Source organism: Ichthyophthirius multifiliis (assembly GCF_000220395.1).
Source record: "Ichthyophthirius multifiliis unplaced genomic scaffold scaff_1120509251172, whole genome shotgun sequence".
Taxonomy (NCBI): Eukaryota; Ciliophora; class Oligohymenophorea; order Hymenostomatida; genus Ichthyophthirius; species Ichthyophthirius multifiliis.
In genome coordinates, this window is record NW_004086135.1 from 37,333 (window position 1) to 60,246 (window position 22,914).

The 22,914-nt window shown below is 16.7% G+C and overlaps 2 protein-coding genes across 2 annotated transcripts, besides 47 other annotated features; one reads left to right on the forward strand and one right to left on the reverse strand. All coding sequences in view use genetic code 6, as the record gives it.

The window, feature by feature from the left end:
- Positions 1-229: 229 nt before the first annotated feature.
- Positions 230-268: a microsatellite.
- Positions 265-363: a microsatellite.
- Positions 266-334: a microsatellite.
- Positions 360-389: a microsatellite.
- Positions 365-434: a microsatellite.
- Positions 385-442: a microsatellite.
- Positions 443-450: 8 nt separating this feature from the next.
- Positions 451-511: a microsatellite.
- A 155-nt stretch (positions 512-666) lies between these two features.
- IMG5_153640 (hypothetical protein) lies at positions 667-2,254 on the forward strand (the record flags this gene model as incomplete). Its single annotated transcript, XM_004030735.1, has 3 exons — positions 667-1,374; positions 1,455-1,604; positions 1,700-2,254. The coding sequence occupies 3 exons, from the start codon at positions 667-669 to the stop codon at positions 2,237-2,239; spliced, it is 1,398 nt and encodes a 465-aa protein (XP_004030783.1). The 3' UTR covers positions 2,240-2,254.
- Positions 1,389-1,446: a microsatellite.
- Positions 1,617-1,666: a microsatellite.
- Positions 1,617-1,679: a microsatellite.
- A 90-nt stretch (positions 2,255-2,344) lies between the features above and the next one.
- Positions 2,345-2,385: a microsatellite.
- Positions 2,352-2,391: a microsatellite.
- Positions 2,392-2,432: 41 nt separating this feature from the next.
- Positions 2,433-2,477: a microsatellite.
- Positions 2,469-2,503: a microsatellite.
- A 114-nt stretch (positions 2,504-2,617) lies between these two features.
- Positions 2,618-2,647: a microsatellite.
- A 151-nt stretch (positions 2,648-2,798) lies between these two features.
- IMG5_153650 (hypothetical protein) lies at positions 2,799-6,406 on the reverse strand (the record flags this gene model as incomplete). The annotated part of the gene is made up of 8 exons (XM_004030736.1): positions 2,799-3,098; positions 3,148-3,270; positions 3,316-3,599; positions 3,649-3,712; positions 3,758-3,786; positions 5,205-5,477; positions 5,655-5,818; positions 5,871-6,406. Coding segments are annotated over 8 exons (1,773 nt in total), but the record flags the coding sequence as incomplete, so codon positions are not given.
- Positions 4,729-4,779: a microsatellite.
- Positions 5,481-5,545: a microsatellite.
- Positions 5,503-5,615: a microsatellite.
- Positions 5,553-5,597: a microsatellite.
- Positions 5,835-5,861: a microsatellite.
- Positions 6,407-7,912: 1,506 nt separating the features above from the next.
- Positions 7,913-7,964: a microsatellite.
- Positions 7,920-7,961: a microsatellite.
- Positions 7,965-9,071: 1,107 nt separating the features above from the next.
- Positions 9,072-9,116: a microsatellite.
- A 1,313-nt stretch (positions 9,117-10,429) lies between these two features.
- Positions 10,430-10,488: a microsatellite.
- Positions 10,489-11,177: 689 nt separating this feature from the next.
- Positions 11,178-11,226: a microsatellite.
- A 611-nt stretch (positions 11,227-11,837) lies between these two features.
- Positions 11,838-11,884: a microsatellite.
- A 1,104-nt stretch (positions 11,885-12,988) lies between these two features.
- Positions 12,989-13,046: a microsatellite.
- A 168-nt stretch (positions 13,047-13,214) lies between these two features.
- Positions 13,215-13,279: a microsatellite.
- Positions 13,217-13,302: a microsatellite.
- Positions 13,237-13,306: a microsatellite.
- Positions 13,307-17,697: 4,391 nt separating this feature from the next.
- Positions 17,698-17,783: a microsatellite.
- A 798-nt stretch (positions 17,784-18,581) lies between these two features.
- Positions 18,582-18,636: a microsatellite.
- Positions 18,597-18,634: a microsatellite.
- Positions 18,637-18,807: 171 nt separating the features above from the next.
- Positions 18,808-18,881: a microsatellite.
- Positions 18,882-19,000: 119 nt separating this feature from the next.
- Positions 19,001-19,030: a microsatellite.
- Positions 19,031-19,279: 249 nt separating this feature from the next.
- Positions 19,280-19,317: a microsatellite.
- Positions 19,318-19,880: 563 nt separating this feature from the next.
- Positions 19,881-19,924: a microsatellite.
- Positions 19,881-19,929: a microsatellite.
- Positions 19,905-19,959: a microsatellite.
- Positions 19,960-20,665: 706 nt separating this feature from the next.
- Positions 20,666-20,714: a microsatellite.
- A 266-nt stretch (positions 20,715-20,980) lies between these two features.
- Positions 20,981-21,037: a microsatellite.
- A 582-nt stretch (positions 21,038-21,619) lies between these two features.
- Positions 21,620-21,712: a microsatellite.
- Positions 21,626-21,716: a microsatellite.
- Positions 21,631-21,677: a microsatellite.
- Positions 21,652-21,719: a microsatellite.
- Positions 21,720-22,388: 669 nt separating this feature from the next.
- Positions 22,389-22,457: a microsatellite.
- Positions 22,394-22,467: a microsatellite.
- The last annotated feature ends 447 nt before the right edge of the window (positions 22,468-22,914 follow it).

The following is a 22,914-nucleotide window of genomic DNA, read 5'->3' on the forward strand; positions in this document are numbered from 1 at the left end:
TAATATATATATAAAAAAGAAAAATTTTATAATTTTTTAAGAAAAAAAAAAATAATATATAAAATAAATTATAAAAACATTAATATAAAAATAAGTAATACAGGAAATATAAAAATATTTAGTAATTATAATTTTTTAATAAATTAAATATTTATAATACTATAATTTTAATTAATAAAAATCTACACTATATAAAAAAAATTTATTTATATACATATATTTATAATTTAAATAAAAAAATTGTAAATAAAATAAAAAAAAGAAAATATATTAATATTATATATATAATAGTATATATATAAATAAATATATATATATATATATAAATATATATTTATTAGTAATTATAATAATAATAATATACTATTTTTAATTATACATTTTTAATTTTATTTATTTTTATTATCATATTTATTATAATTTATTTTATAATTTTAGTTATTACATTTTTTTTTATATTAATAATTGTTTTTTTAATTAATATAGTTATTAAATAAATAATAGTTTTTATTTTATTTAATATATTTACTTTTAGCGTAATTTTTTTTTTTTAATATATTTTTTTAAATGAATTTTTTATCTTTTATAAAACAAATTATAAATTTAATATTATATTTTTTTTAAAAAAATAAATAAATATTATATTCATATATTAAAAAAAAACAAATGGAAAATTATCGTATAGAACATGACACATTTGGACAAATAAATGTCCCTAAAGATAAATTATGGGGTGCTTAAACTTAAAGATCTCTCCAAAACTTCGAAATATGTACTGATACTGACCGTATGCCAATTCAATTAATTAGATCATTAGCTATAATAAAGAAATGTGCAGCCAAAGTAAATATGTCATACGACTTAGATTAAAAAAAAGGCTAAGCAATAATCTAAGCTGCTTAAGAAATAATAGAAGGAAAACTAGATGACCATTTTCCTTTAGTAGTCTGGTAAACAGGCTCTGGTACTCAAACTAATATGAACTTAAACGAAGTAATTGCAAATAGAGGAATGTAGATATTTTAAGGAATAAAAATTCATCCAAATGATGATGTTAATATGTCACAATCTTCAAATGACACCTTTCCATCTGCTATGCATTTAGCGACTGTTATCGAGTTTAAAAATAAACTTTTGCCTGCTTTATAAAATTTACATTTAGCTTTAACTGAAAAAATGAATGAATTTCAAAATATAATTAAAATAGGTAGAACACATACATAAGATGCCACTCCTCTTACATTAGGTTAAGAATTTTCAGGCTATGTTTAATAAATTCAATAAGGAATTTAAAGATTAGAATAAAAAATTCCGTAAGTTTCTTTATTGGCATAAGGAGGAACTGCAGTAGGGACTGGATTAAATACTTATGAAGTATTTATTTCTATTATAATATATATATATATATATATATATATATATATTTATGTATATATATATATATATTTTTTAAGTGCTTTTCACAAAAAATAGCTTAAGAAATAAGTAATGAAACTAGTATAGAATTTAAAACTGCCCCAAATAAATTCGAAGCATTAGCTACTTGCGATGCCTTAGTAGATTTTTCGGGTTCTTTAAATACTTTAGCATGTTCTTTAATGAAAGTATTTATTTGCATTTTATATATATAAATAATTTTATATTTATATTAATATTTATATATATACATTGATAATTTTTTTATTTTTTTTAAAAAAAGATTGGAAATGATATAAGATTTTTAGCCAGTGGCCCCAGAAGTGGTTTAGGGGAATTACTTTTACCTGAAAATGAGCCTGGTAGTTCTATAATGCCTGGAAAGGTAAATCCTACATAATGTGAATCATTAACTATGTGTTGTGCTTAGGTTATGGGAAACCATTTGGCAATAACTATAGGAGGACAACATGGGCATTTTGAATTAAACGTATTTAGGCCACTTGTTATAAAGAATGTTATTCATTCTATTTGTTTATTAAGTGATTCATGTTGTTCTTTTGTGAAAAATTGTGTTAAAGGAATTAAAGCTAATGAAGAAAAAATAAAATAACTCATGAATTAATCTTTAATGCTTGTTACAGCTTTGAACAAACATATTGGGTATGAAAAAGCAGCATAAGTAGCAAAAAATGCTCACAAATAAAATATAACTTTACTAGAGTCTTGTTTAGATTTAGGTTATGTTACTGAAGAATAGTTCAAATAATGGGTAAGACCTGAAGATATGTTGAATTCTTCAAAATTTATTAAAAAAATTTGAAATATTATATATTAATATTAGTTTTAACGTTATTTTTTAATAAATTTTCATTAAAAACTTAAAAAATATAAAAATAAATAAAAATAGAGTCTTAATATAAAAAAAATATTTATAAATTATATAATTATATTAATTATATATTTATTTAAATTTAATTCATTTATTGTATTTTTTTTATTAATAATATTGAATTTATATTAAAAATAATTATATATATATATTATAATAATATATATATGATTTTATTTATATATATAATTTTATATTTTTTTTTAATTTTTTGTAAATTAATATTATTTTATATTAAATTTGTTTTTTAATTATAAAATCGATAAAAATATATGTTTTTATTTATAATAGAATTATTATAAATTTTATTAAATAATAACTATATAAATAATTACTATAATTAAAAATTTATTTCTTAAAAATAATGAAAATAATTATTAATATTTAATTTATCATTTTTTTTAAAAAATTATAATTGAATAAAATACAAATTAAAAACAATTAAAATACTCGCATATATATATATGATGATTTTATGATATGAATTTAATCAAAAATAGTTAATATTTTATATATATAATTCATTTTGATTTATATTATCTTCAGCTTAAACTTTACTTATAAAATATCCTCCAATATCCTTTTAAATAGTTGGTATATTAACAGTTTTACTGAACTCAAAATTATATAAATTTTTATATGCACTTTATAATAAATCTTTTGTTCTTTAACTAACCATTATTTTACCAGGTTCTCCGTTTGACTCCATTTTATTTGAAATCATAACATCTGTACCATATACATCATATCTTACTATATTACTACCTGTTATACCTCCAATTATCTAACCCTTACAAATGTTTTTATTTTATTTTTAAATAAAAAAAATTATTATATACTGTATGAATTCCTATACGCATATTTAAAGTTAAAAAATTAACTTCTTCTCGTACGATTTATATAATTTTAAGCATTTCAAAAGCCATTTATACCACATTTTTGGCTTCAAGTGCTGGATTTCTCTTTATTTTTAAAAAATAATTTTTTAATTTTTATTTATTTTTTACTTCTTTTGCATTATATATTCCTAAAACTACATAGCAATCACCAATAGTATATAGTTTAAAGCAACTTTACTTTTGGCATTATTTATCAAATTTAAAAAATAAACTTGAAAGCATATTCAAAACTTCTTCTGGACTTCTTGCTGAAGAATATCTTGTAAAATCAGTAATATCAGCAAAAATAAGAGTAGCATCTTCAAATATATCAGTTAGTGTTTTTTTTAAGTAATTGCCTATATATTAAAATATTAATCTAAAATATGTTTCGGAATTAAATTTTGAACTAGCTTTTATGATATTTAAATATATTTATATAATAAATTGTTTTTATTTTACATCGTTTTTTTAAGTCTTTTTTTTATTCAAAACATTTAAAGTATTAAAACTCTATATTTATAATCTAATAATCTAAAAAAAATAAAATAAAATAAAAATAAAATATTACTTCATAAAGTTAATAAAAATGTAAAAAGCCTACAAAAAAAATGAATATAAAATAATCGAAAAGAAATGTATTTGAAGAAGCACAATAAATTATAAAAAATAACAAATTAAATAAATAAATGTAGATTTTTTCATTAATTTAAAAATAATAGATATTTGTAGTAATAACAGTGTATAAAATCTACTCAGTTAGTTAAATTTTTACAAATTCTTTTTAAAAAGTTATTGTTTCTACTAGACATATTAACATCAAACTAAAAAATGTTATTATTGTAAGTTATTTATGTAGATTTAGTTCTTAATTTATTAGTTAAAATTTCAAAAGAAATATAAAGAAAGCAATATTTAAAGTAAATCTAGAACAACATACAGTAATAATAATTAAAGTAGAAATATCAGAAAAAATAATAGATATATTCTTAATCACAGAAACAATAAAAAGCATTATATAATAATAATAGATATTAGTCTAAGAATTATTTAGAATAAATTAATAAAAGTCCTATATTAATTCTAATTAATTATTTTTTAGGTTTATTAAATCTTTAAAATTTAATTTATCTTCTCTTTATTTTTTATTTTTAAAATAAAAATAAAATAAATTTTATACTAATTTTCGTATTTTTCTTTTTCTTAATCTGCTGAAATATTATGAATATATTATTTAATAGTATAAAAATCAACCTATTTTTCCTAATTAAAATCATCTAAAAGCTATAAGCAAATCTTTTCCTTACATTTCTTTGCCAAAGTATTAATAATAGAATCTTAATTTCCTATAATAATATTAGAATTAGGATATCCTTATGCATAGAATTTAATATTTTAATAACTTAAATTATTATCTTAATTTTTACAGCTTAATTGACGGTTTTAAATAGCTTTTTAGCTTTTGATAATCGACTATGTATTATAAGCAGTTATCAATTACATTTGATTTTTTTAAATAGAATCATATTTTTAAGTCGAAAGATTATTATTACTCAAAGAATTATTATTATTTGTCAAAGTAATATTTTATTAAAACTAAATAGTATTTGATCTTTAAATTCTACTCTAAACTTACATATTATAATTATATACACCACTTGAATTATTGGAATTTTGTATTTCATCCTCATCACTTTTTAAATTTTTTATTGTATTAAGTCTTTATTAGACTATACTATCCTAAACAGGTATTTATATTATTCTTTTGCTGCTTAAATCATATAAATTTTAATAATTTTAAAACATTTATTATTATTGTTGATCTTGAAAATTTTTTATAGTATTTATTTTCAAATTTTGTTATTAAATAAAATTCTAAGAACTAAATTTTGTTGTCTAACTTTTTATGTGATTTCTATGTCCTCTTATTTTTAATATTTAAGGATTTATATAAGGAGAAGATAAAATTTAATTTTCATTTTTAAGTTCTTTATATAAAATATATATATATATAATACTTTTTTTAAATCTACATATTTTTTTCTCCTATGCTTTTTTTAAAGTATATAATAAAATATTATCTTTTCCTTTTGCATTAACTAAATGAGGACCTAAAAAAGTAAATTTAATATTATCTTTAATCCTCATATATGCTTCTTAACTTAAAGTAATCTCTCCTTCACCTCCTTTCGAGCAAACTCTACTCGTAGTATTAACTGTATCCCCAATTAAAGAAAATTAAGGTTTATGATGACCAATAACTCCTGCAATTACTTAACCATAATGTATTCCTAATATATAAAAATTTATATTAAAATATATATATATATATATATATATATATATATATATATATATAATATTATGTATATTTTTTATTTAAATATAAGTATTTTTTATATTTATATATATATATATATATATATATACATAATTTAATTAATATAATTTTTATATTATTATTATACCTATTTTTATTATTAATTTATTTCCTTTCTAACTCCATTTTAAGTCTTTTACATAATCAATCATGTCTATAGCTAAATTTGAAGCTCTTAAAACTGGATCTATACTTCTTTCTCTTTAATCTATTTAATTTTCAAAATCTTTCAATCCAGCTGCTGCCATATATCTTATTTAAAAATATATTTTTTTTTTTTTTTTTTTTTTTTTTTAGAAAATACGTTTTTCCAACAGTTTCTATTTTTTAAAGACCTTGTTTAACACAAAATTTATCAAATTATAAAAATAGTTTATCTAAAAAAGGTATGATTTTTTCATTTTTTTCTGCTATAATATCATCAAAATAACATATATCGCAAAAAAATATACTGACTTCCCCTTATCTTTCCTAAAATTTTATAGGTTTTGAAATATCACTACTAACCATTTTATTTAGTATAAATTTCGGTAAAAGAATTTATAGTACATCATTTATTTTTTAGCTTTGATCATTTAGTTCATATTTTTGTATAAAGTCTTTCTTTTAATTTAATAAAAGTAAATATTTTTGATAATATATAAATGAAGCGTAAACACAAACTATCAAAGGTTAATTAAAAAGCATAAAATATGTTTTATTTTCAGAATAGACTATAATTTTAAATGTAATATACAGAATAATTAATAATATTGTGGATATAAGAATATAATTTATTTGAATTTTCGAAAAATATGCGTTTTAATACAAAATAAGAATTAATAGAATTAGAAATTCGTTCTAAAATCCTATCAAAATTTAATTAATAGATTAAAAGAATCTAATAATATATAAGAATTGCATTCTTCTACTAAAATTTTCGGGTTTAGTATTTCCAACAAAAAAACTCAATTAAAAAATCAAATTAATTCCAAAAAACACTTAATCTAAAATTGCAAAAATTAAAGTATCAAAAGTGAAAGAATCTATTTCAAAAAATAAAATGTATTTATAAAAAATTATCAAATATAGTATTTTTTAAAAAATAAATGTTAAAAAAGTAATTATTTTTGTATAATTTAACTAAAAACGAAAGAAATCGTTTTAAAAATGATTTTCGGCATCCGAATTACTAAAAGTTAGGCTATATTTATTTATTTTTGTATTTGAAATTATTTAATTTCCAGATTCGAATAATTATTGGATTATTAAGTCCATTTAAACATGTTTAAATATTTTTTTTATGAAAAGATTTATTCCTTATTACATTTTTTTAAATTATAATTTTTTTCTCTATATATTAAATAGACTTTTGTTCAAAATTTTTTTTTCTAAAATTAATTAATTACCAAAAAAAGAATTGAATATGTCTAAAATCGAAAAGAATGATAATTATAAAAACATTAAAGAAAAAATACAAATCCAGAACTTAATATAATTTACATTTACATAATAATAATAATTATGTATTAAAAAACATATTATCAATAAACTAAAAAAACATAAAATTTATAAACTTAATTTCTTCCAAATTATTTATTGGAAACTATAAAATATTCGAAATTATCCCAAAACATTAGAAATAAGCATAATAATTAAGTTTTATTAAAATTAAGATTAGTAAATTACATCAATATCTAATAAATCTAAAAAAATATAATTTAAGCATAAAAATCCTATACAAACTTCAAAAGCGGCCTGAAAAAAGCAAGAATTAAAAAAAAGCTTATATTAATTTTTTAGTAAATAATTCTTATAAGTTTTAAATTGTAAGCTTCCTAACTATATATTGTTTTAGATATTTTTTAAATTAACATCCTACTAATAAATATTTAACAAACCAAATTGGTTATATATAATAGTAATAATACCAAAGGAATATAAAATAAAATAATAAATTAAAAAATCAGAAAAATAGAATTAAATATCATACTAAATATTAACTACATAATTTAAAAAATTATAAAAAGAAAATACCAAAAATCTATTTATAGAAAAAATCAATATTTAATAGTACATATCTTACAATAATCTACTTTAATAAAAAAATAAATTTTAAAATTGTAAATAATTTTATAAAGCAATATCACAATCTAGTTTTAAATTACTAATTTCTATTTCTATATCAGCAGAACTATTATTTTAATTACCGATTGCTAATAATTTTACATTTTTATTACTATTATTCTTTATTAAATTAAAAAGCTTATTTTTTTAATTTTTAGTTAACCCACAACCTAAAAATCCTTTACTAAACTAATATAAAAACGCAAAATGTTATAATAAATATTGATCATTCTAAAAAAAATATAATTATATATATAAATATATATAAATATATATATTTATATATATAATTTTCTTTTCAATTTGTTTATTTTTTTATTATTTATTAAAACTCTAAAAATCTGTATTATTTTATATAGAGTTTTTAATTACTTTTTTAATATTTTATAATTATTAATTTTATATATTTAAATAATTTTAAAATTAAATACTTTTCTTATATTTTATTCTAATTATTCTTTTTCATGTAAAGTTAAAATAAAATTATTTGGTATTCCTTCCTATAAATTCACTTCTTATCTAACATATAAAATCGACCCACTCTCCGGATCTTCCGAATTAGGATCTCTTATTAATATAGAGAATCTATTTCTTTCTTTTGAAGGTTCTTAAAAAGATAAAACTGGATAATTTGTAAAATGTTACTAAATCTGTAAAACATATTTTATTTAATCATTGTCTTCACTCAAACATTTAAACCTTATTCCAAAATTGTCTACAAATTATACAATCGCTTCTTCTTCAGGGCTTCTTTGAAAATTATAAAGCATATTATTCTTCTAATCATACCTTGATCGAGTTTATTAACATAAAGCCATAGCAATAAGAACTTCATTATGAATATGATCATTTTTATCAAAAAATGCATTTAAAAAATCCTTTTCATTTTTTATATTTTCGTCATATGAATTTTCCATAATAGCCATACTGTATTTATTGTTTGTATTATTATTAAAATTAATTGTATTAGTTTTTTTATATATACTTTCTAAACTCTGAGGGTTATATTTTTTCTAATTTTTTAATGGAGTTTTTTTTTATGAAATAGCGAAATTATCCTATTAAATAATGTCACTACCATTATTATTATTACTGTTATTGTCTTGATTTGGATATTAAAAATATTAAGTCTATTGTTATCTTGTTGGGGCTGTATTTACTTTTTTAGTATTATTTTTATTCTGTATGGTTATGTTTTGAAGTTTTAAAAGATTGCTTTAGAAAATTTTATTTTTAGTTTATTGTTTTTTTTTAGATGAAGTTGATTATTCTTCCTCGTCATCTTCTTGCTTTTTTTTTATTTAAATAATGAAATCTTATAAAGAGCTTTTTTCAGGAGAGTTATTTTATAAATTTGTATATGATATGGTATTTTATATTGACTATTATTATAGAGGTTATTTTTATATTTAATCGTCTTAAATTTTTATATGTTATTCGTCTTTGTTTTTGATATTAAAAGATGGGGACTATATAATTTATTATACATTAGGATAAGATTGATTTCTTTCAGTTTCTTTTTCCGATGATATCTCTTCTATTTATTATTATAAATTTTCTTAAAAATAATTTAATGATTTTATTTATTTTTATTATTAAAATTAGAGATGCTATTTATTATTATCTATTCTTATTTATTTAATATCTGAAATACTTTTTGTGTTTTAAGATTTATATTTTTAGATTAGATTTTCTGCTTATGCTTATTATTAACTCTCATTTTCATCATTTTCTTCATTAAAATATTCATCAAAATAACTTTTAGTTTATTCTTTTATATTTTTTATTTCTATTTTTTTAAAAAAATAAAATAAAAATAATATATAATATTTTTAATTTTTTTTTTTTAAAAAAAATACTCTTTATTTTATGATAGTTTTTTAAAATAACATTTTATATTAACTTCATATCTTAAAATTTATAAATTTAATTTGCAAATGAAATTAATCTAACGTTTAATTATTTTGTAGTAAAAGAATTATTTTTATTAAAAAATGCATGAGTAACATAACATAAATCTAAAACTTTTTAATCATTTCCTTTTATAATCAAGCCATTTCCTCCAATACATAACAAAATATTAATTAAATTCGTAAAAAAAATTAAAAATTCGGTACAATTAAAATTGAAAAAAAAATCCTAACTTTAAATTTCTACTAATATTAATTGTAGTTAATATTTACAAGTAATGCTATTGCAAATAGCACGCATTAAATGATCAAAAACATTAAATAGAATTTATATTCATTAGTTTACCATTAACAACCAAAAATATTAATTTTTTATTTTTTTTAGTTTGTTTATTTCTAAAAAACTTTGCAATCTAATCCTGCGTAAACTACCATTCCATAAACCCAATCTGTATATTTTAAAACACTTTCCCTTGGCATAAAATTATTATAATCTATTTTTTCCCAATTCGGGTTTTTTTGTAATTTCATAAATGCTATAAAATCTTTCAATTTAAATGTTGGATTATTATATTCAACTTTTCCTGATAAACTTTTTCTAAATTCATAGGGATCTCCTTTAATTAATTATCCTTTTGTATCTGTAATTTATATTTATAATATATAATTATCTTTAATTAAATAAATATACTTGATGTTAAATAAAATGAATTTCTTATTTATAATTTTGTATTGCCGTTTATTTTAGAAATGTCAATACATGCATATTCATCTTTTGTATCTAAAAGTATTAAATCAGCTGGGGCGGTTTCATTTATTTTAAGATAAACAATATCTCCTACCTAAAATATATAAAAATAATATATATATATATATATATATATATATATATATATATATATATATTGTTATGTACTTCTAAATCTTACCAATAAATTTTTTCAAAAATAGATGTTTTTTAATGAAATACTACTTATGGATGATTTATACTATTATCAATATTACTATTTTAACAAATTTTAAAAAGCCTTCGAAATCTTAAACATTATTTATTATTGATTTCATTATCATATTTTTTTCTTTAAAGTTCAAAGTAAAATTCATTAATAAAATATAATATGGTTCCTAAAAATAAAGATAGTAAATTTAAAAATACTAAATTTAATTCATCTTCAAATTTTTAGTATAAAAAAAAAGAAATTATCATTAATATAATCGAAGGTTATATAGGGTGTTTTATTAAATATTAAAATAACATTTTAAAGAATATTTCATATTTCTAATTTAAAAAATAAAATACTTTTTTTAAAAGAAAGATTAATCTTAATTACTTTATATTTTAATAAGCTTATAAAATTTCTTTATTAAATCTATCCATTTATCCTTATTGGTTCTCCAAATTTAAATTCAATCTTAAAAAAAAAATGAAATTAATATTTATATTTAATTATAAAAAAATATTAAGTATAAAAATTAAAATTTATTACTGAACGCATTCGTTCATTTTTTTCGATATTTTTTTCCTTTATCTTATTAAATTAATATTTTATTTAATATTTTGTCATTTATTACACAAATTTAACTATAAAATTTATATATTTTTTTTTATTTGTTTTTAAAATATTTTTTTTTTTTTAATTAAAAAAATTGCTTTTTAATTTTAAAAATTAATAAATAAAATATTTTTATTATTATATTGAATATAAAATATTTTTTTTTATATATATATGATTCAAAAATTATACAATTGCTAATATTTTTAATATTAATATATTTATTACTTCTAATTATATATTTGACATAATTTTTATTAAATAAATCTATTTAAATTGTTTTTTTTTTTTTTTTTTGGTTAACATATGTTTTTCTTTTTAAAAAAAAATTATAAAACATAATCTAAAATATAACAAATATAAAATTAGATATAGTATTAAAAATAATTAAAATATAAATTTGGCATTTTTTGAATAGAAAATTATTTATCATAAAAAAGAAGAAAAAAAAATGTACTAAATTAAAATATATACTTTTATAAATAAAATAAAGCTAATATTTAAAAATTATTTATATTTAAATAAAATTATACAAAATTAAAGAATTAAAATTATTTTGTTTAAATGTTTTATCCTATATATTATATTACATTTTAATTTGATAAAAAAAAAAAAAACAAATATTTGAGAAAAAAAAAAAATATGATGTATATTTAAATGAAAATATTTTTAAATTATTACTTATTATTAATTGCTTTTATTAAATTTATAAAATATGATTAAAAAATTAATAAAATAAAATTAAAAAAAATATTATTTTATATAAATATATTTTTGTATTTTAATTTAAAAAATAATAAATATTTATTTTTATTATTATCTAATAAAATGAATAATTAATTTATAATTAATATATTAAAAAATGTTTTAAACAATTAAAATTATAAGTAAAAGCTTATCAAATATCAAGATTTATCCTTATATTTTAATAAATTATAAAACGAAAATATAAGCAATATATCTTAAGAATCTTCTTTATATAAATTCTAAACAAACTAAATATCATTTGATGATTTTTGTAAAATACAAAAAACACACACAAAAATTTTCGAAGAAATATTAATGGAAAATCATATGAAAATAAACAAATATAACCTAATAAGCATTTACAAAGTAGACGATTCTGATAATTTAAATGTCCACAAATATCGGTATTTACTTTTACAAAAATTATCAGAAAATATTGGAGATCTGAATGCTGAATAAATATTCGAATGTTTAAAATACTAAAAAGCCTATGATTAAAAAATCATCTAATTTTAATTTTAATTAATAGAAGAGAGACTTAAAGAAATCATATTGTAATTAAAAACAAAATAAATATTCTTAATTCCACATTATTTTGGGAAATTCGACTCAGGTTCAGATTAGTTTTGGGCTGATATTACCGAAGCGGTTATTTTAAGAATAAAAGAAGCCAAATAATAAGATTTGCTCCAGATTTGTTAAGGGTATGCCTTTAGTAAAAGGGGAAACGATATGTTCTGGAATATTATTTTTAATTAATTTTTTATTAATAAAATTGATTTTAGTAAAGAAATAGATATATAAATTGCTTATATTTTAATGAAAATATAAATAAAAAATATTCTTTTTTGGAAAATAATTAATTAATATTTTTCCTTTATTTTTAATTATTATTATTCCAATGATAAATTAATTAAGATTTTTAAAGTTTGTTGTTCTAATCTCGATTAAATTTAAGATGATAATATTTAAATGGTAATTGATAAATTAGTTTAACATAAATAATTTTTAAATAAAGAACAAACATACTAAATTATCAAAATACTTGAGAAAAATTAACTATTAAACATAAGATTATAAAAATATTTCTTATAATAATGAAAAAAATATATAAATATATATAAATATATATAAATATATATATATATATATATATATATATATTTTTTTTTAATTAATTAATTTAAAAAAAGTTAAGTAAAATTATAGATATTTCATATTATTTCATTTATAATTTTTTAAATAAAAATTAGATAACTTATTTATTCTATAAAAAATATTATATTAACTTAAAAAATAAAAATTAAAAACACAGTAAACAAAAAAATAATAAAATATTTAAATATATAAATATATATATATATTTATAAAAATATTATTTAATATATAAATATATATTAATCTATATTAATATATATTTTTATCATATTTCCTCTTAGCAATTACCCTATTCTTAAATCTGACATTTTCTACAATTCGGGCATGAATTTTTAACTAAAAGCCATTTATCCACACACAAAATATGGAAAAAATGTCCACAATTTAGTATTCTAATTTCTTAATTTTATACAAAATCTTCCAAACAAATTATACATTAATATTCATCATTGCTTTTTGTTTTCTAATAAAAACTTTTTCTTAAACTTTATATTGGAATTATTTTAATTATCATTTGTTATGCCGCTTAAATAGTTTATATTGAACTATTTAAATCTTCTAATTAATATTAAAGTTTAATTTAATAAGACTATTAGAAATTTTCCAAAGCCTTTTTAAATTACAATTAAGAAAAAAAAGCACTGCCCACATTATCATATGCTGCTGCTAGTTTGGTTTTACATCCATTCTCTTCATTTTTTCTTATATCAAGAACTATCAAAAAGGTTTACAATGCCTCTTCTAATTTCCCTACATTAAATAAATTACTTGCAATATTATTTAGAGAAGAAACTGTTTCAGGATGTTTTTCTCCTAAATATTACTTTCTAATATTTAAGGCTTATTTATGATATTCAAAAGATTCCCCTAATTTATTCATATTATGTAATGTACAGGCTATGTTATTCAACGTTGTGGCTTATCTAGCTTTATTTTCTGAATCTAAATTTCTAATAAGTTCCAATTCTTATTAATAATAGTTAATTGCCTGTTAATAATCTCCGCTATCATACAAATTCGAAGCTATATTGTCCAAAGAAGTTACTACATCATTTGAATTCGGTCCTTATATTCTTTTACGCATTTCTAAAACCTAAATATATAAATAAGTATATTTATTTATATATTTCCTTTTTCGATATACTATTTACTTCCTTTTATAAAAATAATGCTTATTCATAGTTTTTTAAATTATGATAAGTACATGCTAAATTATGTAAAGTTACTGCAATTTATAAATTATCTTCTTTAAAATGATTATTTCGAATAAATAAAACCTATTTATATATATCTAAAGCTTAAATAAAATCCCCTTAATCATATATAATAGAGGCTATATTATCTAAAGAATTTGCCACATCTATATGCATAGAACCTAGTTTTTTTATTTTTATTTGTAAAGATTTTTGATGCATTTATATTGCGTTTTCGGAATTTCCTAAACTTTTTAAAGTACAAGCTATATTATTATATAATGTTGCTACTTTTAAACTATTTTCGCCATATACTATTTATTTATTTATTTTTTTAGAAAAAAATATATAAAAAAAATACCTTTTGTTTTTATTATCAATTCCTCTCTGTAATATTTTAAAGCTTCTTTGTAATTTTCTGTATCATAATAAAGCGAAGATATTTTTTCTATAGAACTTATTATTTATTAATAGTTTTTATATTAATCTTGTACTCCAGGAGATTCTTAATGAAATGGTTTTGATTTTTTTTTCATTTTTGAATTTTATATGAATTGGATGTGTATGTATTTTAAAAAAAGTATTTTATGTATTTTTATTTTGCTTTAAAATTTTTAATTTGTGAATATTTTTATAGGTTTAATAAATCAGTTAATGGTATATATTATTATATATATATTAAAAAAAAAAATATATAAATTCTAATAAATATTATAAAAAAATTTATTAATTTTTTTTTTATTTTATATTAAAAATAAATAAATATTTTTTCTTTTTAATATGATTGTTTTTTTATTTTTTTTATATAAATAATTATTGAAAAAAACTTTAAAATTTTTAAAATTAAAAGCAAAAATAAATAGATAAAAAACAATCTATAGATTTCCAAAAAAAGGGATTATTAATATTTTGAATTTAAATAAAGAATAATTAAAGTCTATCTTTATAAGTTTTTAATTAATATTGTTAAAAAACAAATTGCAATCAAATCATATTTTGTTATTATTAATAATATCAAGATTTTAATTAATTTTATTAATATCATTCTAAACATTTTAAGGATAAGGCTTTAATATACTAGCTATATTGAAAATTCCTAAAACAGTACTTTATGCTATATTTTAAATATGTTCTAAATTTTACAAATAATTCAAATTATCCAATCTTCTATCCAAAAAATGCCATGTTTCATTAAAATTACTTGACTTATCAGTTAACATATGAAGTTCTGTAGATGCAAAAACAGCTAAAAGACTTATTCTTTAAAAATAATAAGAATTTCCTTAAGGAACCTTCCCAGATAAATAATAAATATCATCAATAAAGCTAAATAAATTATTTGTTGTATTTTAAACATTACTGGGTAATATTCCTATTGCCATAGCCTCATTCCAAGTATTAATATAAGGAATTTAATATTATAAGCGTGTTCTGATTCCTATTTTTATAATTTAATCAGTATCCAGAGTTTATAGATTTTAATTTTTTCTTAATTCTATAAATGTACTATTATTCCATTCACACATAACATGATCTATTAAATCATATGCTCCCTTTTATAAAATCCCGTGAGATGCACTACTCATATCCAAATCGTTACATCCTGCTTGGATAGCTTTTTAATTCCAGCCGAATTTATTAACATGTAATAGTGAGGCTTTTATTAATTGTTCTTTTAAGTTTATTGTATTTAATGTACAAAAAAATCTTTGGAAATATTTTTATTTTTGTAACATTTTTGTTTTTTTTAATAAAAGTATTTTTTTAATATATATATGTATATATATATTTTTGTTTATTTTTATTTTATTTATTTTTTAATTAAAATGTATATTTTTATTTTAATTTTAATTTTGGTAAATATAATATACTGTTAAGTATTGAAATTTATATATAAAATGGAAAAATGCACAGATACAATGACATTAAATGTAAAATATAAAATAAAATTTAAATAATAAAATTTATAGTCTATCGAAAAACAGACGGAATTATTAAAAACCAATGATACTAAATCTCCTTTTCATAAATTTATATAACAAAAAATATAAAATACATTATAAGTAACAAACCTTAAATGTGAAACAAATATAGAATATAAAAATATTTCTTAAATTTTAATTAAGCTTGAGTAAAGTAAATAAATATATGAAAATAAATAAAAAAAAAGAAATAGAGTATGTAAATATATATATATATATATATTATATAAATAATTAAAAAAAAAGAATAATAGTACTTAAATATAAACCTAAAATACAAATAATTTATAATATTAAATAATATAAAACAATTTTACTCAAAAAAATAATATTTCTTATCAATAAAATTAAGAATCTTTAAGACATCCGAATAATATTATTTAAAATAATTTTATAAAGAAAAGAAAGAAATTCGAAGATTTAAAAAATTTAGATTAATAACTTAATAAATATAGGAAATTATTCAAAATATAATTTTATTAAGAATTTTTAAAAGAAAAAAAACGAAGTCAAACCGAATTTATCAATGTATTAAAATATAAAAAAAATATTATAAAACTATAGATTATTAATTAAGGGAATTATTGATAATTAGTTTAGTAAATATCCTTCTCTTAAATAAAAACTTTTACAAAACTAAGAAAATTAAAGAAATTATACATTAGATTAAAAAAATCATATCAAAAGAGTTAGAAGCTAACATTAATTAAATAGAAATATTAAGACAAGTACTAATAATTAAATTTAAAACAATAATTAAAAAATACAATTAACAAAAAGTTAATATAATATGAAATATTCAGAATTAAAAGAAAGTTTTTAATAATAAAATCCTTTGCCTAATTGGATAATTAAAACTGATACATATTAAAAGATTTCTAAATCAGATGATTATGATTTAGAAAAATAAATAATTAAAATCTGTAAAAAAAAGTATATCTTTTTTTTATTTTATGTATAATAATAAATAATTTATTATATTTTTTTTTTATTAATTAAAAAAAAAAGTAAATTTAATAGAAATTTAAATTAAATTAACTTCTTAATAATATTTTTATAAGGAATTAGTTTTTTTAAAATTATGCCTTATTTCTTATTAGAATAAATTGCTCTTAATTTAAATTATATTCATACGAATAAAAATTAATTATGTAAATAAATTATTTTATATAATAAATATGTAATTAGTATTTTTTTAAAAAAAAAAGTAAATTAATTATAATAATAAAATAATAGCTTGTAAATAATATTTTAAGGAAAATTGATTAAAGATAATAAATTCATATTAAATGCAGGTGAAATTATCTTTTAGAATGAAAAATTAAATAATTAGATATAAAAGTAATTCAAAATATATATAAAATAATATTAAATTGCTAATTATAAAGAAATACTCTTATATCATTAGAAAATAGTGACATATTATACATAAATTAAACTGATTTTATTTAATCTTTAAATGTATGAATAATTAAATAATACATATATATATATATATATATATTTGATTTTATATTTATAATTACATATATATCTATTATTTTTATTTATATATATATATATAATATTTTTATAAGGATACTAAAATTCATGAAATAGAAAATATAAAAGCTTTTATTAAATAGACATAAGTTTTTAAAAACATGCCTGACCATAAAATAGAATAAATATGCTCTTTAATTAAAATAAGATTTTTCGATAGAAACGATATTTTATATAAAAAACAAGAGGATATTGATTACATATATATAATTAATACTGGCCATTTATAAAAAATATTAGAAATAAACTAACAAAACATTAATGAATGGCCCCTAAAAACTGAAGAAGGAAAATTCGAAAGGAAAAAAATTATTAAAAACAGAACTGTTTCATATTCTTTTGACTTTAAAGAAGGAGATATAATTGGTCATTTTGATATTTTAATGGACAATAATTAAAGAACTGAATTAGTTAAAGTAGTTTAATAAAGTTATTTATATTAATTAGATAAATTAGATTTTAAAAAAAGTATTTTTTATTATTATAAAGTTATATTAATTATTTTTAATAGTTTTTAATTAAGATGATATTAATTCATTTTTAAAAAACTATAATAGAGATTATACTAATAATTATAAAGATCTAAATAAATATGTATAAATGTAAGAATACTAATAAAAATAAGAAATTAGATAATTAAAAAACGTATTACTGGATTAAATAAATTAAAATTAAAATAATATGTTAAGCAATAAAAACAAAAAAATATATCAAATTATAAATAAAATTGAAGCTAAAAAAATAAAAGAATTTTAATAAAAATTACAAGTAAATATTTAAAAAACATGAAAGTAAAAATTGAATTTGTTTATTTTAAATTATTTTATAAATAATAAATAATATATGTATATATATATATATAATATATATATATATAATTAAATTATTTAAATAACATATATATACTTAATTTTATTTATTTATTTATTATTAGAATAAAAAAATAATATTTATAATACTATTTATTTTTATTATTAATTAAATTTTATTCAATTAATATTATCGTCATTATCTTCACTAAAATTAATACTACTAATATTAAAATCATCCATTTATAATAATAAATTATTATTATTATTAAAGAAGTTATTATTTTCATTATTTAAATAATAATTATCATTATTTGTATTTGAGTTATTATTAATATTTTATTCGTTATTTTTAATATCTTTTTGATTTTGATTTTCTTATTTATTTTCGATTTCACTTACACTTTTGCTATAATTTTTATTTTTATTTTCAATTTCATTTTTCATTTTTTCATTTTTATTTTCGTTATAATCTTAGTTTTCATTTTCTTATTCTATCTAATTACTACTATTTTAGCTATTTTCATCATCATTTTACAAATCTTCATTATTTTCTGAGTCTTCATCGTCTTCAATAACTATTTTTTATCTTTTTTTTTATATATTTGGTTTTAATTTTTCACTATCACTTTCATATTATTTAATTTTTTGTTCTTAAATAGTTTTCATTTTATTTATAATTTAACTTTTTATAATAACTTTTTCATCATAATATTTATTCAATTTATTTAACATTTCTTCACTTTATTTATTATAAATTAAAAATAAAAATAAAATTGTTTTTTACTCTCTTTTATCCATTTCATCAATATTACATTATTAAAGGAATTAATTTGATTTATTTTCCCAATTATGAAACTCTTATATCTATTTTATTTTTTAAATAAAATAAATAAATAATATATTTACTTTTTTAAAAATCTCTTCTTTTTCTTAATCAAGTAGAGGATTACTTTCCATTTTTAATAAAATTTCTTAGATTTAATCTATTGATTATTTTTCTTCTAATAATTCATCTAATTATTCTATAATATCAGTAGCCTACTATTTTTTAAAAATAGATAAATAAATATATATATATTAATATACTTTATATTTATCTTTTAAGTGTTCATATAAAAAGATTCCTTTTTCATTATCTTTGTCAAGAATTTTATTTAAATCAAACATTTTTACTCCTTAATTCAAAAAGAAATCAATTTATTATAAATTTCCGCAATAGATATGACTTAAAACTTATCTTGTGAAATCTCTTCTTTAAATAATCAACATTAACTAATCTGCTTATTTAAATTCTAAAGGAAATCCAAAATCTATACAAATAATAAAAATATAAAAATATATAAATATATAAAAATGTATATATATATATATATTTATATATTATATATATGTTTATAATAATAATTTTTACGAGCTAAATAACACTGAAATAAAGTTTTGTCTTTTTCTTCTTCTTATTTTTTCAAAAATTCAACTTAGTTTTAATTATTTCTATGTATGTAATATAACTCATATAACTAATAAAAAGTTGATATTAATAATTATAAAATTTAAGCATATTTATATATTTTTCACCTCTACTAGAATATATAATTCAGCACCTCTTTTAATTAAATTTTCCATTTCTTAAATTTGTTCTTAAACTTTTACGAAAGATAATATATATAAATAATCATATATATAGAAAATAATACCTTTTTATTTTAATTCCAATATAAAATCAATTTCTTTAATTTACAATGGAATTTGTAATCCTTCTTCAACAATTTTATAAAATTCATCAAGTTAAATTTTGTAAAAAGAATCCCAAATGAAATCAGTTTTATATCCTTAAATATACCCTCTATTAAACCTTCTACAACAACCCATACAATAAAACTTTTTAAGTACATTACCTAACTAAGGATTTAATCCTATACAACTAAAATGGAACCAATCTTGACATCCATCGCATCCTATAGATTCTTCTCCTGAAAAACCCCTGCATATACAATAGGCTTTATTTTCATCATTATTTATATTTTATTCTTAAAGTTGAAGTTATTATGTGTGTTCAAATATTTATTCTTTTTTTAATTTTTTTTTTAATTCAAAACATTATTATTATTATTATTATTATTATTATTATTATTATTATTTATTATTTTAATTTTCTAATATAAGGTCTTTTAGTCTTTTCTTCTTTTTAGTATTCTTGGTTTTTCTTTAGTTTTCTTTATATTTTCTGAGCTTTCTTATCTCCTAAAGAGGTGCATGAAGTCTATAAAACTCCTTTTTAAAAATTATTAAAAAATGCAAATTATCCTTAACTCAATGTTTTTGGTGGTTACTTAATTCTTTTAGATGTATATTATTAATTAATTTTAACATTTTTTTATGATTTTTTAGGTTATTTTTCTTCCTCAGATTCACTTTATGAAATATCTTCTTTATTATTAAAATCTTCTTCTTTATTTATATCTTCTTCTACTTATTCTTCTGAAATTTACTTATTTAAATTTTCTTAAACCATGGTTTTTTCTTCTATGAAATCTCTTTTTTCATTTTTTTTAGCTTAATTTTTTTTCTTTTCAATTTTTGCCATAAACTAAACTGGATCAAATTAAACATTATATTTTTCAATACAAAAATCCTAAGGAAGAATATTTCTGGCTAATATTTTTGTATTATTTAAATTTTTCTTATTTTTTGAAATTGAATCAAGTATTTTTCTTACAATCTATAACCAAGAATTTGCCCACTTGCATATTTTTTTCATTAAACTTAATTCAGGAATATAACAATTAAATTATTAACCTTTTATAATATAAGCTTACATTTCTTCTTATGTAGGCTTTTATTTTTATTTTAATATTTCTCCAACTTTATCTTTATATTTTATATATTCTAAAAGCTTAGTTTATGCATTTAACATCTCTTCGTTATTAATATTCCTACATAAACCTTCATATAAAGTAGATAGAATAATAGGATATTATAAATAATATTTAAATGTATTAATTTCACTCTTTTTAACTATTTTAGTGTATTCATTCTACTGAAAATAAAAGAAAATGTATATAAAAATATATATAATTAAAAAATATATATATAATAAAATATTTATAAATATATATATATATATATATATATATATATATATATATATATTACTTATTGTGTTTATGTTTCCTCATCTTCTATTATTTATATATCTTCTTTATTATTTTCAATATATATATTTTTTTTATTATTTTTTTTTTATTTAAAAGTAGTTTTTGAATAAAAAAGACTTATCCATTAATCACTTTAATTAACATATTATTAAATTTTAATAAAAGATTATTTAAATTCGTTTTTAAGATTAAAATTATCTGCATTTAAGATTAGTTTTTTTAACTAATTTATATTAAAATTTGTTTATTTTATTTAATTTTTATTTAAAATATTTAAATATTTATTAAACAATTCGTCATTTTCAAACCAAAAATTTTTATAATTTTCAAAATTATTTTCATTGATATTAATTTTTTTATTTTTCTGAAAATTCCTAAACTAGGTTTTAATCTAAAAAACTTTTTAACTTTTTTTATTCTATTAATTAAGTATTCAATTAAATTTATTCCAAATTTTATTAAGCACTTTTACCCCATTAATACAAAATGTAAATTTTTTTTAGTTTTAAACCACTTTGATTATTCTAAATAGGTAAATTCTATTATTTTTCTAATAGAGTAGGTATTTATTCAACAAAATTTATGTATTCTAAAGATTATTTTTCTTCTAAATCCAAAGAAAGAATTTATTCTGTTTCTTTTTCCAAATTATTAATGCTTTACCTATATTTATATATATATAAATATATATATATATATTATTATATATAAATATATATATATATATATATATTATTGTATATTTGTATATATTTTAGCTTATAAATAAATATATAAATTACATTATTTCTTCCAATTTTTAATATTGTTTTGAGTTTTAACAAAACTTTGGAACGTTTTCCAATAAATCTTTAATATTGTCATTTTTATTATCGATTTACTTACTTATTTCATTAATTTCGTTTTCGCTTAATAAATCGCTTTAATTGTATTCTAAAAAGTAATCGTTTATTAATTTATAGCAATTTACAGTCCAAATAATTCCTTTTTTAAATAAATCAATTGCTTCATTTATTTCTGGAGTTTCAATACCTTTTTGATTTTATTTTTATAAATAAATAATAAATGTTTATTTACCAAAACATAAGCCATTTTAAATAAATTATATAAGACTTTAAAAATTAAAATTATCATTAAGTTTTATTTATTGCCAATTATTTCTCCATTCTTAAATTTCTTAAAGTATTTTT